The 17,309-nt window shown below is 33.8% G+C and overlaps 1 protein-coding gene across 2 annotated transcripts in view; it reads right to left on the bottom strand.

Moving 5' to 3' along the window:
• The window catches only part of TOP2B (DNA topoisomerase II beta), a 65,279-nt gene that overhangs the window by 6,633 nt on the left and 41,337 nt on the right, over nt 1-17,309 (bottom strand). For both annotated transcript variants that reach the window (XM_049628895.1, XM_049628894.1), the window contains exons 19-32: nt 16,630-16,751; nt 16,282-16,430; nt 15,513-15,744; nt 13,797-13,931; nt 13,024-13,224; nt 11,833-12,028; nt 11,597-11,688; nt 8,649-8,804; nt 8,416-8,499; nt 6,443-6,637; nt 4,099-4,243; nt 3,469-3,630; nt 1,808-2,009; nt 785-864 (exon numbers count right to left, since the gene is read on the bottom strand). In XM_049628895.1, coding sequence (XP_049484852.1) covers nt 785-864; nt 1,808-2,009; nt 3,469-3,630; nt 4,099-4,243; nt 6,443-6,637; nt 8,416-8,499; nt 8,649-8,804; nt 11,597-11,688; nt 11,833-12,028; nt 13,024-13,224; nt 13,797-13,931; nt 15,513-15,744; nt 16,282-16,430; nt 16,630-16,751 — 2,151 coding nt within the window. The remainder of the gene's footprint in view (nt 1-784; nt 865-1,807; nt 2,010-3,468; nt 3,631-4,098; nt 4,244-6,442; nt 6,638-8,415; nt 8,500-8,648; nt 8,805-11,596; nt 11,689-11,832; nt 12,029-13,023; nt 13,225-13,796; nt 13,932-15,512; nt 15,745-16,281; nt 16,431-16,629; nt 16,752-17,309) is intronic.

The following is a 17,309-nucleotide window of genomic DNA, read 5'->3' on the forward strand; positions in this document are numbered from 1 at the left end:
AGTTTCACATAACAGTTTTGACATGCTCTCAAATATGCATATCTATCTATACACTTACAATATGTATCAGATCTATGTCTGTCTGCCTATATGTTTGTGTGTTTTAAAAATTCAAGACAGTTAAGTGTAACTAGATTGACCTTAAAAATTCCCCACATAAAAATATAGGAAATAGGGGCACCTGGGTGGCTCAGTCAGTTAAGTGTCTGACTTCAGCTCAGGTCATGATCCCGCAGTTTGTGAGTTTGAGCCCCATGTCGGGCTCTGTGCTGACAGCTCAGAGCCTGGAGCCTGCTTCACATTCTGTATCTCCCTCTCTCTCTTTGCCCCTCCCCAACTCACACTCTGTCTCTCTCTCTCTCTCAAAAATAAACATTAAAAAAAAATTGTTTTAATAGGAAATAATATACACCCTGATTAAGTTTGCTTCTTTCAGCTACTACAGTTTAGTACAAATCCGAATATCAGTCCCCTTGTAGCTTAAAACAAAAAACTGTCACATATACATTCACATTGCCATGAAAATCAAATTTCATCTTCCAAGATTTCTTTATCTTTTTCTCTCATTAAAACACTACATGCACATCTATACACACATCTATCAACCTAACGAGTTCCGTAATGCCTATTTTGACCAATTAGTTGGTACTCATCTTAGAAAAAGTAAATAAACCTTATTACATTGAGGGAAATGTAAAAAGAAGGTAAGTCTTCCGCTCATAAAAAAAATCCATAGCAATAATACAGTAAGTAAGTAATCAATGAAAAGATTAAAGGAGCATACCATCTTCTGACTTCTGAGAGTATGAAGGAAATGAGAAGAGATTCCCAAAATCTTGACCTTTTTTGTCATGTGAAGATTTTCTATTAGAAAGAAAAATTAATCACAATTTAAATATAGTTTCAACCTTGGTAAATTATATAATGTGCTGCAGGATTATAATTGCAGTTCTCTCATTGGTTTCTCTTTGTCAAAGACAGGGGAACCAAACTTTTTTTTTCTGTCTCACATGCACAGGTGTGCACAGAAATACATTCAGAGACACCAGAAAAACCAATGATTTAACATAAGAGAATGGAAACTGAGCAAAGGTTAAAGTTATCCAAATTATCACTACATTAAATTTTATGATTAACAGAACTGTTCCAGAATTCAACATCAGTAAATTATGGCCAGAAACCTAAGGAGAAAGTCAGAATCTCTGTCAGAGTCCTCAATAATCCTATTTTTAACCCTAGACTGCCTATGATAAAACACTTCCTTTAAAATCTAAAACAGCTTACAAACTTCACATCTTACACATTAAAGTTAAATACCCCCCAAAGGCAAAAAAAAAAAAAAAAAAATCAAAGCCAAAGCTAGGGAAGAAAATTAAATCCTCCCAGTTCTAAAGAATTAGTAACTTCTCTGAACCATGTTGTCAATGTCCCATAGGCCTGCAGCCTATTTTTCTAAAGTTTTACTGGAACACGGCTACACTTAGTCATTTACATACTGTTTCTGGCTGCTTTCTTGCTACAACGGCAACAACTGAGTAGTTGCAAAAGAGACCATATGGCTTGCAAAGCCTAAAATATTTGCTATAGAGCCCTTTATGGGGGGGGGGGGGGGGGACCTGCCAATCCATGCTCTAAACTATAGACAACAGTTCTGTAAACAGCTGCAACATTACCCAGATTTTTTCCTTTGTGAGGAGGACCTTACCTCAAATGATAATAAATTCTTAGACACAGTTTACTAGGAGATCTTTAATAGATGCCTAAATAATGAATTGTACCATATAAAGAATAGTACTTTATTACTTACTCTGGAGTAGCTTTTGATTTGCCAGGTGAAAATGTATATTCATCTTTATCTAGGCCATCTGAAGGAACAAATTCATCTTCCCCATCATTTGTTATGGGAGATGCTTTCACTTTCAATTCCTCTAAATCATTATTGTCCTCATCATCATCAGCATCATCATCCTCCTCTTCTGAGAAGTCAAATGTGTATTTAGGCCTTTCAGCTAAGAGGAGAAAAAAAACCAGGAATGTTAAATCCAGCTTTATTTACATGAAATATTACAAATAATGCATTTGAAGATATTCCAGCTATCTCTAAAAAGAACAAAAGGGGGGAAAAAAGACAAGCATTCACAGCAAAAACCAACAGCTTTGGCCTCAGTTATTTTGATAGCATCAAGGGTTAATCTTGTACTTCCCAGGAGGCTAATGCTGCATATGGCACAGGGGAGCACAAACTGATTAATAAGATTGTTAGGGTGCAATCTGTCATACTTAAATATTACTCAAAAATAGGAATATAAGCCATTGTAAAAGGGACTACTAAGATTTCCCATTTCTGCAATTACAAAAGACAAATTTTACTCGTCTTAGAAAGGTGCCGAACTTTCTCTTAACCTCTTACATAAAAACTTCTATCTTCTATTCACAATAGTTTTACTACAAAATAACAGACCATAATTCTTCAGATGAATGAGAAATATAGAGATAATACCTCAACATATTACTAAACAATAAAAAAAGCATAAAAAGGTACCAAGTATGGGGAAAGGCACATTGGTATAATGCAAGTCTTATAATTTCTAGCATATACTATGGAATAAAATTTTTACATAATTTGGATGCTGTGTCATTTTATACTTCATTTTAGGTGTACGAAAAAGACTAAATACAATTTTGAAGTATCTAATTTAATAGATTAATTTTCACATAAGTTAAGTTACTCTATTAAAAATTCACCTACATTGTACTACCTGTGTGCATTAGGAAAAGAATTCAATCACTGGCGATTAGAGCACCAAAGAATTTAAGGTCTGACATATATTTTTAAAAGTATCTCGCAGAAATTAAACAACCATAATAAGGTATCATTCATTTTAACTAAATTAGGACTTAATAAAATTTGAGAAGAATCTTTACAATAGGACACTCAATTTTTAAATATTTGAAGACTTCAAATTAATGAATATTCAGAAAGGATAAAACTGCATGCTTAACAGCCATACAAAATAACAAGATGATATCTTCATCCTAACTCTAGCACTGCAATTATATAAATTATGCTGTGTGCATGGAATCAGACTTCTAATCATGAAACTTCGTGATATATGGGGTAGAAAACAAAACAAAAACTACAAAGCACTTCTACTGATCACTGTTGATATTCTACCAAGAAACAGTTTTTACCAAACATCTTCAAACTATGGATGGATTAAAACCCAAACTTTCTAACAAAAACCAATAGACAACATGATTCACTTTAGAGCAATCTATGTCCAACTTTGCTAAAAACAACATTCTCTAAAGCAACATTTTTGTCTTCATGAACTGTAACTTCTGAAATACTAACAATTTAGTACTTTAATGACATTGACAGTACTAAATATACCAACTTATAGGAGTAATACTAACTTGGGCAAACTAGAATATACAAGAAAATAAAAATAAAATATATCAAAGTACCAGCTGCTCTCCTAAGCAAAGAATCTCTGGGAATAACCACAGGCTCTGTTTCTTCCAAGTCACTTTCTGACTTGGATTCATCATCTGACCAAGGATTCCGTTTCTTCACTTTCTTTGCAGTGGATTTACCAGATGATGTAGGTGTTTTTCTCACCCTGGTACCTAAAAATGAAAGAATAAGGTATATATCAATATTTATACAAATGTCATTACTAAAAATAAAACTCATAATGAAAGGTTAATTATAAAATAATGTTCATGAAAATTTAAGACATTAACATCAACTACTAGAGGAAAAAAAAAGCACAATAAAAAAAAAAATCTAGCTATACCCTGTACATATATATATTTTTTCCCCCCTCACAAAAATACTTTGTAGGTAGGGGCACCTGAGTGGCTCAGTTAAGCGGCAGACTCTTGATTTCAGCCCAGGTCATGATCTTGCAGTTCATGAGACTGAGCCCCACGTCAGGCTCTGCACTGACAGTTCACGGAGCCTGCTTCTGATTCTCTCTGTCCCTCTCTCTCTGCCCCTCCCCCACTCACACTTGCTCTCTCTCAAAATAAACAAAAAAATTTTTTCTTAAAAAAAAAAAAAACAACAGAAAAATCTTTGTAACAGTTCCTCACCAGGCTCCTTTTTCTCCCTTTTGGGTTTGGGACCTTTATTTACAGGAGCTGACGGGATCAATGCCTCTTCTCCTGTACCCTCTACTGGTGTTCCACTGAATTCTTCGTCAAATTCTACTTTCACTGCTGTGGTATCGAGATCACCCTATACATTAAACAAACAAATAACTAGGAGTAAAAATACAAATTAACACCATACATTTCCAGCCAACAGATCACTTCTTCATATCAGATAAGTAAAAAAATAATGCAGAGGACATTGATCAGACCATCTTCTACTTTATTTACCTGCAGCAAATGATATTGCTTACCACTCTACTATTCTGATACACTCTATGAGATAATAGCTACTTAAAAGTAACCATAAAAAAAATAAGATGGCAGCTTTTGATTATCAAAGGGGCTTTCAGACCAATAGCAAAATACACCAAAAAGTACCTGCAAAATAAGTTCCTATATTTCAGGTCTCTCGTACTAGAAAAAAATCACAGATTATTGAAAGAAGATAAGCAACACATGTCATGCACTGCTAGGTATTAGTCAAAGTCTCCCTACCCTAAGATTATTAAAAGACAGAGAAGGACACCAGGACAAGTCATTAGAATACAAATAACAAATATGGAGGGAGGTATAAAAGTAACCCAGGGGGAGAAGTGAGCAACTCTGCCCAAGGCAGGGTCAGAGATGACTTCATGGAGAAGGAGCCTTTCTGACTGGGTTTTGAAAGAATCATGTATGTTTGCCAAGTGAAGAGAAGGAAAGGAGGGAAAAGCATCCCAGGCAAAAGACACAGAGGCACGATCACCATATTATGTTTAGCAAATTTCAAACAGTCGGGTAGGATTCAAGGAAAGGGAAAAGGAAAGAGTAGGCACATGGAAACACAGGGAGGTATGCAGTTGCTATATGACTGGATACTAGAATCTGTGTGCAGTCAGTGGGGAGTCACTGAAAACTTTTGAGCATCTGTGCAATAGTCAGACTTATTTTTGGAAATATCACATAGGTAGTAAGAGACAAAACAGAGAAGAATGAAGTACAAAAATGTAGAAGTCATGATAACTAGAGACAGGAAGACTAATTAAGAGGAACACTTTATGTCAAAGAAAACTTCTGAAATTCTAAGCCAGTATCAATGGAGACCAAGAAAAGCGGGGCAGTGGGGGGAGGATTGTGGAACTGCTACACAGGCAGTCAGTAGGATTCAGTTACTGATTAGATGAGAAAGTCCCAGGTTTTTGGCTTGTTTGTGATGGGTGATAAGGCACAGAGGTGGAAGAGGTTTTAAAATCAGGATAATGGGCTCAGCTTCAGTTATGTGGAGTCTGAGGGGGCTTTGGGCAGTCAGGTAGCTGTGTTAACCTGGCACTCCTGAAAACATTGTAAGTTAGGGACAAAGATTCAAGAGTCATCAATGTGAGTGAAAAAAAAAAAAGGTCTGGGCATAGATGAGGTTACTTGAGACTATGTAAGGTGAAGAGAAGAGTGCTAAGAACAAAACACCAATTAAAAAGGAGAGAGGCCATTTCCTAAGGAGGAACCTGTGTGTGCTAGGAAGCTAGGTAAGAGGCAAATAGTACACACATCAGTTTATCAGAACAGTAGAAGAGAGTGATCTCTCTGGTATCACAAAGTTCCTATGCTTTCAAATATTAGCTCGGTACACTCCATCTCTGAGGCTCATTTCTCAAGCTCTAACTAGACTAATGGACATATCTATATATTCCCTAGGCTCTAAAATCAACCTGCCCAGAAAAATCTGCTTCTTTCAGACCACCATGCCTCCTGTTTCCTCAACTCTGAACAGCCTTCTCAATTTGACTAACTCTTGCCCAACAACCTTCTGGAGGGTAGCTTAAGTCCATACTTTTAAATCCTCAATAGAACCAATCAATGCCAATGACATGGGAGGTGCTTGATAATTTTTTAACTAAGGGTAATAACAAATAAATAGTAAAAGCTTACTTTGAAAACCAAATATTTTTCTGCTTAAGAGACTTAATTGGTCATGATGTAGAACTAAAGTTCATATTTTAAAGCTGATATGTTTTTGGTTGTTGTTCCAGGATTTTAATGTAGAATGCTGCTAAATAGACTATTTCTAGCTCTCATTTTAAAAACTCCATCAACCAAGTAGTTCTTTACATATATGTAGATCCTTGACTAACGTTTTCATTTTGTGGACGAACTGCTCTCATAGAACAAATGATTTCCTATCACAGTGAAATATATTAGAAACAAAGCATGATTTAATAAGCGCACAGTAAAACTGAATATATATATATATATATATCATTAGGAAGATGGAGTCTACCAATGAGTTAAAACAAAAGAAATGTCATACCTTTTTCCTCTTCAGCAACTTTTTGCTGGCATCTGCCTTCATAGCAGTAATTTCAGGAACTATTCTTCTCCCATAAGGGGAAGGCATTGTCTCTTCCAACTGAAGTTTCTTCACCTTAGGTTTGCCAACTTTACCTTTTATTGCTTTCCCAGCCATTCCAGCCAGAATATCTTCTCGTTCTTGCGCCTCCACTTTCTGAAGTATAATTATAAAAAGGGTGGGTGCGAAACATCTCATTAGAAAAGACAATCAGTACTGCATAAGAAATTCAAACTACAGTAAAACCTTGGTTTGCGAGCGTAATTCATTCTGAAACGTGTTTGTAATCCAAAGCCCTTGTGTATCAAAGCAAATTTCAAGAATCATGGGCTCAGCTGGGATCATGTGGTGTTCGGGGTCACGCACTACTCGTATCACTTGTCTTGCAGATAAACAGGAAATCTTTGTAGCATAATAGCTTAATGGAAATAACATAAGCTTTGAAATCAGACAGACCTGGATTTCAATCTTAACACTTCATTTATTAGTTTAAACTAATACAAGAAATAAGTTATAATTTATAGAGCACCTATTAAGTTCCAGGCATTAAAACTCATGTAATCCCCATTTTATGAATGAGGAAGATTGGGACTCTACAAACATAACTGCTCTTAACCATAATGATGTAATGCCTCCCTAAACAAGTTATTTAACCTCTCTAAACTTCAGGATCTTCATCTAAATAACTGTTTAATAAGCTCTTTCATTTGGGGTTGTGACAGGAGTCAATCTGAGGATTACACAGAACACAGTGCCAATACACAAGATATTCAATTAATGGCGTAAGATTTTAAATGATACAGAGAGACATGAAATTTAAGTCTAAATCTTTTTAGATGTAAAAAGTTACCATATCCAGAAAAAAATAAGTTGTCTGGATCTATTTTGCTAATTATCAAGTAATAAAATAAGGTGACGAATTAAAAGAGTAATAAAAAAAGGTGGGGGAGAGGAGGGAAGAGTAGTGTTATTCACTGGGACTATTCTGAGTGATGATATTTCAACAATCAGGAAATTTATAGGCATAGCCACAAAAAGTTTTCTATGTCTCAAGAATCAGTGATCAAACTTAAAGCAGTATTAGACTATCATTAATATTAATCAGAAACAATGTCTTTTTAACATATGCCTGTTTCATGTACCAGCAGAAAAAGGCTCTAATTTTTAAAAATCTAATTCATTAATCTAAGTCATATTATGACACTTGAAAGATGATTAAGGAAACCCAGAACAACAGCACTAAAAAATGCCAGAAATTCTATAAGGCTACCACCCTCATTTGTAAGAGTCCTAATTCTGATTTAGGTCATGAAAATAAAACTAAAACATGTGGACAAAAATCAATGAAACAACTAAAAGTAAAAAATGTACTATCATACAAGTAATGACAAATAATAATTGACCTTGTGCTACTCAAAATCAGATGATCATATTGCTAACCTTAATTTAATTCTAATATTTTAAGTGAGTTAGTTGCTTCACAACAAATTGGGCAATTTTAGAAAAAGTTTACATTTTCTATCTTTCTCTGTTTTTTTTTTTAAAAAATTAGAATTCTACCTGGAGAAAACTAAGTTATAAAAACTATGTTAAAATTTCTCTGTTATAAACCTAAAGTCACTATCATTCTACTTTGTAAAAGTTAACATACTTAAACTGAATCAATAAGCTATTTTGAAGTTAAGAAAATTTAACAGAAAGTGTTAGTATTCAATTTATTCTAAATTTAACTTCATATAGGTTTTTACACTCATCTATACCAAATATGACTTTTCTTTATAACTTCGTAGAGCTGGAAGCTTAATCCTAATGCACCTTATAAACACATTAACCTTTACAGACTTAAAAGAAACAAATAATTTAATTAAAGAACTTTCATTCTTATTTCAAAAACATTACTTTTCCAAATATAGTTTAATGGAGACTTAACCTACATCCAGTTCCTCAACAAATGCTGCTAAATCTTCTTTCCAAAGATCTGAAGGAGATTTTCTTTTAAGATCATTGACCTCTCGCCCCTATAATAAAAAAGTAGTAAAATTTAAACATTCAGTAATTTAATAAAGTATAAAGGGTAAATCAAAATACTTCTTTTTGTAAAAAGAAAAACAAATAAATGGATAATACTGAAATAGTTTCAAATTATTTAACCCACAAAAGTTCATACTTTTGCATCTCTCTGTTTAATCAGTTCTTCAACTTTTTCTTTAGTAAGAGACCACAGAGACATATTTAAAATATAATTAAAATCGGGGCCTGAAGGAGTTCCTGAATCAGAGGAACTATCATCATGCTGGTTTTGTGTTTCTTCCTCTTCTGCTGCCTGTAAAAAATAATAAACTTTATATTAAAGTCCTGTATAGTATCAAATCAACGCTGAATTTTATTGAATATGGAGTTAAAAATTCCACAAATGCTATACTCTTAATGCTATATTCTCAGGGTGGTTGGGGTTATTTTAGATTTCTATCTTCAGGATTACAATATAAAATATGTATTTGCTATAAAAAGTTTTCTAAAAATACACAATAATAAATCTTCAAAAGGAATGTATAGTCAATCCCTATTTATCTAGGAATCTGATGAAAAATTAACTGCTTTGCCCAGGCACTAAGTCATAAAATGAGAAGATACCACATCTTGAAATTAATAGAGTGGAACTAATGTTTTATCACTGCATCTTGTCAGATTTTTATATTGGTGAGTGAATTAACAATTTGAAACCCGAAATAAGTATCACTTATAAAGAATGTTTTACAGTTGTAATATAAATATGCTAAGGTGCAGTCACTAAGTATGATTTCTTAATAAAAATTCTCTAAAGCAACAATACTCATGTCAGAATGAACAGAAAGTTCAATTAAGAATTTAATAGCTGGTTAGAGTTAGAGTAAGAATTGTGAGGGCTATTCTAAATTTTTATTTGCAAGGTCTTTTTTCACAGAAACGGTTGCAATAAAAAATCCTCTTATGCTAATATTAAATTTCAAAATCCAATGAATTTAATAGAAGTTATTACAGGTGACATCACCTTTAAGATTTTTAAAATAACAACAGCCATTAAATAAAATTGCATTTAAATTTTTTAAGGCACTCAGATAATTAAAAATGACTGAGTTAACCATGACATCCCAAGAAACAAAACGTTCGCTTTTGGTAACCAAAAAAAGAAAAAAATCGCTTTCAATTTAGTTTAAAATTTTCAGTAAAATGATGTATATATACACAAAGTAAAGTTTAGTGTACTTTAGAAGGGATAGATTAAAAATTGCAAAGCAACATGCTTCATTACATAAACAAAACTATGAATTCAATTAAGCAACATTAGCCAAATAAGAAATGCTGTTGCTGAGCCGATAAATGATCAAAAAGTACCCAGACAAATAGTACTTACGACAAATTCGTAAATTCTACTGTTTTCAAAAATTCTTCATGAAACAGTGTGTTTCTATGGAATATTTAGGTTGTTACACTACTATTAAAATATTATCAGGCTGTCATAAAATCCTGTTTAGATCCACACTCTAGAAGTCTATTTGCTCTAGGTTTTGATGACACCCAGAATATTGGTAACATTCTATGGATATATGTGTATCTACCACTGTTAGCATGAAGATAACTAAGGATACTTTCAGAAATCAAGAATAAAAACTTTAATCTCATAATTATCTGCTTTGTAATTCTCTCTTCTCCAACTCTACACAATAGGACACTCTTGTAAGAGCAGCTCCTTTTGTTACCTTCACCCCCAAAGTGAACACATGGCCAAGATGCTGAAAAAATTTTGATGGTGACAATGAAATTAGTGAAACCAACCACTAGGTTTTATCCATGAAGTCTACTTCCACTGGAAGGGCACTCTCAAACCCTAAACATCTTTATCTTTTAAAACTAAGCATTAAATTTACTAGCTTACTAATTTTTTTTAAGATATAGTTTAAACCAACAATGATACAGAAGGGCAAGCAGTGTATAAACCATAATTTGGGGTTTAAAAATGCAGTAAAACACACTGAAAAGAGCAAAGTGCTTGGATCATCTTAATTCTGAACACTCCCCATCTTGTCCTCCCCCATCTTCCCCAAACGATAAATAAGCCTATTATCTTAATATATAATTGCTAAGCATATAATTTATTCTAAATTTACTCGCTCTAATATCTGGCATTCTATAGACTGTTCAAACTTTTAAAAAGCTTAAATAATAAAAACAAAAGCAACACTTCAATGTAGTTGATAAAAAATCTGAAAAACATTGTGGGTTGAGAATTCATAAATGTAGGGAAGTGTCAAGTTTCACTTTAAGTTATGTCATATAATTGTAACTGTTATCACGTATACACAACATTCTAATTAAGAAGTCATTTCTATAACGTTCTTCCTTTTGTACATTTGTGTTCTCAATCACAATGTTGTATTGCCTTTTTAAATTTTTCTTTTAATTATATACAACAGAAAGAGACTAATTCTTGAGAAGAATCTCAAAGTTTCAATATTCCATTCACTGAATACTAGTACTTTATGATCTGAAATGGACAATTTAATAAATAAAAGATCAGATTTCATCTGAAGTTCCAGGGTTTAAACTTCTAGTCAAAGATCTAAGCGTAGGACAGAGCACATACTTGGTGCTCAATAAACCCTATACTATTGAAGATTTTGTCTCTAGTCTTCCCAGCATAAACCAAAACCACACCAAGTGAATGGTGACTGGATACCATACTATGGCAATCGTCAGACCAGTGTGAAATCATCTATGTGCTACCAGTATAGTTCCCGGGTTGTACACATGCACCTCACAAAGACCACCACCACGAGTAACACCCTTTAATGGCAGGCTCAGAAAAAAGGCCAAGGAGACTGAGCTACCTTCTCACACCTGGAGTCATTTCTCCAGGCCCTGGCTGGGTCACACTGGCAAAGGGCTCTGTGGTGGGTGTGCACTGCAAAGTCCTGCACTGTATCTGTTCTGCGGATGAACAGAAGACTTCAGTCTCCAAACAGAGAACTCGGCACCTTTACAGCAGCATTAAATTTAAAATTTAGGGGTTGGGTTGTTTGTTTTGGAATTTGCTTTTAAAAGCTTCTCTGAATGTCTTGTTCTGCAAATGATTACCTTTTCTTGTGCTTCTTTCCAGGCTTTCACTGGGTCAGATTCATAACCTCTCTGGACTAACATTTGAATCAAATCTTTCTTTGACCTATTCTCTATGTGAGGGAAAAATAAAGTTAGGATCAAGAAAAGAGATTCAATTTGTATTTGTTTATATTCTACTGATAAAAATGTCTTCTATTAATAAAGTTTTTTTTCCATTTTAACTAATGTTTAAATTTTTAAAGGTTGCATCTTACCTATGGTAATTTTTCCCTGTATCTTCTCTAAAATGAAACGGGCTTGATTGTTAAGCTTTGTAGATTCTGCTCCCAACATTCCTACAAGCCACTCCTTACGTAAACCGTAATAACTTAATCGTAAATCAAAGAATTCTTTCAAAATGTCTTGCACAGTTTCATACTTCTTGAGACATCCCATATGATCAAAGAGTACCTAAGGAAAACACAGTTTTTGAAGATGACATAAATCCGTACTGGTATTTTTAACTTGTAGGACATCTACGGTATTTAAAATAACTACAACATACTTAAATGAACAGACACCACCGCTAAATGCTTGTTAAATAGAACCAAAATTATTAAATATTCCTTTGGTGACTCCAAGAAACATTCAATTCTCAAAACTATGACAATATTTAAAATAATTCTGAAAGATAAATAGGTCCTTTAAAAAAAGGTTCCTACTCAAAATGGCTATAAAACCATCTAAGAAATTTTTTTCAAACTAAAAATAAATGTTAAAAGTTTGTTTACAAATGTTGAGTTCACAAATGTTCAAGTTCTCTCTCCCCCATATACCTAATAGAGGTATATTTGTCGCTTTTTTGTTTTTTATAATCATGCTATAATTCATTCAAACTTCCTCAATTTGGAGGAAAATTTTACTTCTTCTCTATCCTTATTCTCCTTTTTCCATCTGCCTTTCTTAGCAGATTATGGCAGTTTGTCTCAGCCACTGTGCTATTGGACTTTTTCTCTTACTCTATTTTATGTCTAAAAGCTAATTTGGAATGGAATGAGGGTTACTCATACATGTTCACTTTCTACCTTTCTCTCCAATTACATACAAACACAAATATACAAGTTTAGTAAAGCAGATTAGAGCTGTGGGGAGAGAAGTACTCCACAATTAAAATGCTAACAGAGACAGGAAGAAGGAACATGAAAATCCTGCACCAATCATTCTCATAACTTCTGGTCAGTGTACATATCCTCTGTGTTCAAGCCCAGATGCACAAATGCAGAGTTGGGATTAAGAGTAGTGGGTAATAGGAGAGGAAAAGGAATGTACCTCTAGATTCTTCAGCAAATATATAGGGGGAAAACCATTCAGATTTATTATAGCCACAACCATCATGAAGCCAATCGCAAAAATCCAACTCATGGCATGGAAGAAACATTAAATTAATAGTAAATCTAATCAATTACCATGGAATTACAAGTAAGAGTAGTTTGAAGTTTAAAAACTTTATGCAATCCAGCAGCTTCTGCTTGTGCTAGCTTCTCTTCAGTCATTTTCACCACAAATTTCACAGTTGTATCAGTATGATATTCTTTATAATCAGAAATTAATGCTGGTGTTTTATCTGTTCCATTTAGCATAGGTTCCAAAACCTGTTCTTTGTATACCTACAAAAGATATAAAAGTAAGTAATTCTTCTCCTGACACACACTTGCATTCTCATACTGTAAGTCATGCAATTCTTAAAATATTCCCAATTCTGGTGGGAAAAAAAGAAAAATGCCATGTCTATCATCTCCTGCCCAGCATCTATAAAGGACAATATATGGGGGTCTCAGTGGTGAAAGAAGATACACAGTAACGGTTCTGATCTGCTCCTACACCAAAACGCAAGGAAAGGGCTAAGAGTATGAAGAGGATGACATCAACCACAGCTGACAAGAGATGACAACGCATATACTTTTAGATCGTAACAGCTGATACTGACACGGATTTATTGACCATATTTGTAAGGGTTCAAAGCTAGCTTAAGTCATTTTACCTTTTAAAGAAATTAAACTTTTAAATTACTACTTCAACATTCAAAGCACAAACTCGATTTGGAGGGGTCAAAAATGTATACAGGAAATTTTAAACACTGTACAAACTGAGGACAAACAACGACGGAATCATATTCTTACCAGAAAGCATTACATAACACACTGCCCTCCTGACAGGCAGCTCACACACGTATACTAACCTGTGTCCAAGTTCTAACTGGAAGCTCTGTAATCTCTACTGTGTTTCTATCCACCACAAATATTTCACCACTGACTGCATATTGGTTTTGACCAAGCTCTTGGATCGTTCCTTTAAAGTTTTTGTAGTTTGGAAGCTGCAGAGAAAAATAAAAATAACTCAAGGCACTGACTTGACTTCTCTCTTAAATGCCTATACCACACTTGAATGCCCCTTAGTCTACGGTCTACTGCTACTGACAGATTAACATGACTTAAACTAAATTCCTCACCCTCAATAGTCTGTCTCCAAATAATCACTCGATCCTGAATTCACAGCTTCTGTTAATATAATCTCAACATCTCCAAATCTCAAAACCTTAGCTTCATCTTTCCTAGTCTTCTTAGAAAATTTTTTTTCAGCCTATTGCCTCTATCCCTCCTTCTCCCCTAGATTAATAATCCTTTCAAATCAAACTCTTTGGATGTTATATTGAAAGCCTTCCACAACCCGCACCCAATCTGACTTTCTACCTTTTCTCCAATGATGTGCCTTCCAGGCCACTACTCATCTTCCACACTGTTTAAACATTTTGAATACTCTTACAATATATACATATAGAGAGAGCGCACACATGAAAAGCAAATATTGACCAAATAGACTGACTTAATATTCTAAAATGCATCTGAAAAAATTAAGACACAATAATCATAAGACATTTTTTGCTTCTATTAGAAATATTTTAGAGTACTTTAAAGTATTTAAGGGGAAAAAGATTTTAAATCATACTTTTAGCCTAATGTTTTGTTTGATTTTATAAGAATGAAATAAAACTTGGAGAGAAATAACATAAAAATATTTTGTTTCCATATGCTGGTTTTATGAAGTGTTTTTTTCCTCTGCTTATTTACATTTTCTATAATGACCACTATAATTTTTTAATTTTTATATTAGAAATACAATTTTAGGGGTCCCTGGGTGTCTCAGTCAGTTTAAGCATCTGCCTTGACTCAGGTCATGATCTCACAGTTAGTGAGTTCAAGCCTTGCATTGGGTTCTGTGCGGACAGCTCAAAACCCGGAGCCTGCTTTGGATTCTGTGTCTCCCTCTCTCTCTGCCCCTTATGGGCTCATGCTCTCTCTCTTTCTCACTCCTTCAAAAATAAACAAACATTAAAAAAATGTAAAAAATATATATATACTTTTATTTAAGTGTATCTTTATAAAGGGAAACTTCCAAATGATTTTAAATCAAGTCAACAAAGGGAAGACACCTTTTTAAGAAGTTTTTCTTGGAGGGAGTTTGGGGCAAAATAAGCACAGTGGATGCTATAGGACAAAATTAAAATTATGAGGATACATTAAAATATATACAATGTGTTAAGTGTCCTTACAACTCTAATAGGATTTATTAGTTTGAGAACAAAAACAAAGTTGCATATAATTTTGTCATGAAACTATTATTCTCTACATAATTTAGATATTTAAAAGCCTGAAATGAGTTATTTTTAATTTTCAATAAAGTTTCTCCCCATAATCCTTATTCTCCAGGCTTTTTCCAAAGCTTATACTTTTTACCATAAGCACATATCAAGTACACACTAATAAGGTCTTTATTGTCTACAATATGTTCCAAAATGAAAATGGTTCCAATACTTTTCTAAAATGACTGGACTTTGTAGTTTACACATTACCATTTGTTAAATAAACAATATAAGCAGGAAGTTCTAAACAATTACCATAGGATGAGGATCCAAGCCATCTAGCATTCGTCTGACGTTGTTCACAATTTCCCTAGCATCATAGTTGGGTAGTTTACAGGCCCATCCAGTGCCAATGCCCTCAGCACCATTTATTAAAACCATGGGAATTATAGGAATATACCACTCAGGCTCTACACGTTGATTATCATCATAAAGGAATTTAAGCAGGTTGTCATCCACAGCAGGAAAAAGCAGTCTTGATAAAGAGCTAATGAAAGGGGGAAAAAATATGGAAAAATGGCTTGGTTTTAGGAAATAAAACTTTATACATAATTAAAGACTATATTTCAAAAAGAGGAATGCATTTTTTAAAATATTTGATTACATGTACTTAACCAATTTACTAAACTTATTACCAAATAGATTTTTCAGGCAGAAAGCCAGAATAAAATAGCCCTATTTTACTTATGTGCTTACTTACTAGCCTACTTAATTTCTTAGTATTAGTAAATAATGTTTTATGGATTTCCTCTTACTCTGACTAAACCCCAAAACCTCTCCTCAGCCTATAAAGTAAACTTGGATCAGAAAACATCCTTACATTAATTAGGACTGGTTTCACCAATAACTCCCAAACACTGAGATCAAAAAAACTTCATTCTATTTGCAGTCAAATAATTTGGAACATTCACCCTCACTACAGTACCCAATCATTTCCATATTACAATTCTGTTAAACATTTTAGTTCCAATAGAAACTTCAAATAGAACTTTACACCACTGTATCAGCAAAAGCAAACTGTTACCTTAACATTGTGAAAATATAACGAGGGCTTGCAGCATCTTTGCCACCATGAAGCCGAGTTCCAAACTGACCAATTGGCTGAAGCAAGTTAATGTTGTTACTTCCCACAAAGTTCTGAGCCAAATTCACAATAGTCATCATCAATGCTTGCTACAACACAGAAACAGAACATAACGTTAATATCCTAAACTTTGCATACATATTCCTTAATTGTTATTAAAGTCCAAATTCTTGATTCTCTTACACATTTCCAAAGAATTTACAAAAGAAAAAATACTTTATTATGCTTAATTATCATTCTTCATGCCAGTAAGTATAGTTCTCAGTTGATTCCAATCTTAATGCTTACTTCTCCATGATGATAAGCAGACATCTCAGCAACAGATCCAGCCAACTGGGCAACTTTTACTTCACGTTTATCATTCCTCTTGAAACAGGTAAATAAAACTTTACGTTGGCCTGGTTTAAAGCCTATTTTTAAAAAGAGCAATGCCTCTTTTAAAAATATTACTTGAGATATCGTTGCAATGTTTCTTTTAATGACAACAATGCTCCATATATTCAAGAGAAAAAAGCAAGGTAACAGTTTCCTTTTGAAAAATAACTAAAATTGTTACCCGAGATTTTCTAACAAACTAAGTACATAGTAACATGATTTTACACCATCTCAGTCTATTCCAAAAGTGAAGTACCATGTAAAAGCCCACCTGCTGGTGGTCTTAAAGAACCGCTCAGTGGTACCAAATTCCTTTCACAGGAGTTGCCAAACATCCATACACCCAAATGTCAGTTGTAACTAAAGTAGCAACAAACCATCAATGATCTTGACAAGTATATTATTAGAGTATCCCAAATCAGAAACCCTTATAAAGAAGAGACGTGTTATGGCAGTTAAGAATGCAGGCTTTAGAATCCCACTAATCTGTATACTCTCCTCAACTTGTCCGTTTACCATTTGACTTTTTGCAAATTACTAAACCAGTAAGTCTCAGTGTCCTCATCAGTGTAACAGAAATAATTACCTTCCTA

This window comes from Panthera uncia, chromosome C2 (assembly GCF_023721935.1).
Source record: "Panthera uncia isolate 11264 chromosome C2, Puncia_PCG_1.0, whole genome shotgun sequence".
NCBI lineage: Eukaryota > Metazoa > Chordata > Mammalia > Carnivora > Felidae > Panthera > Panthera uncia.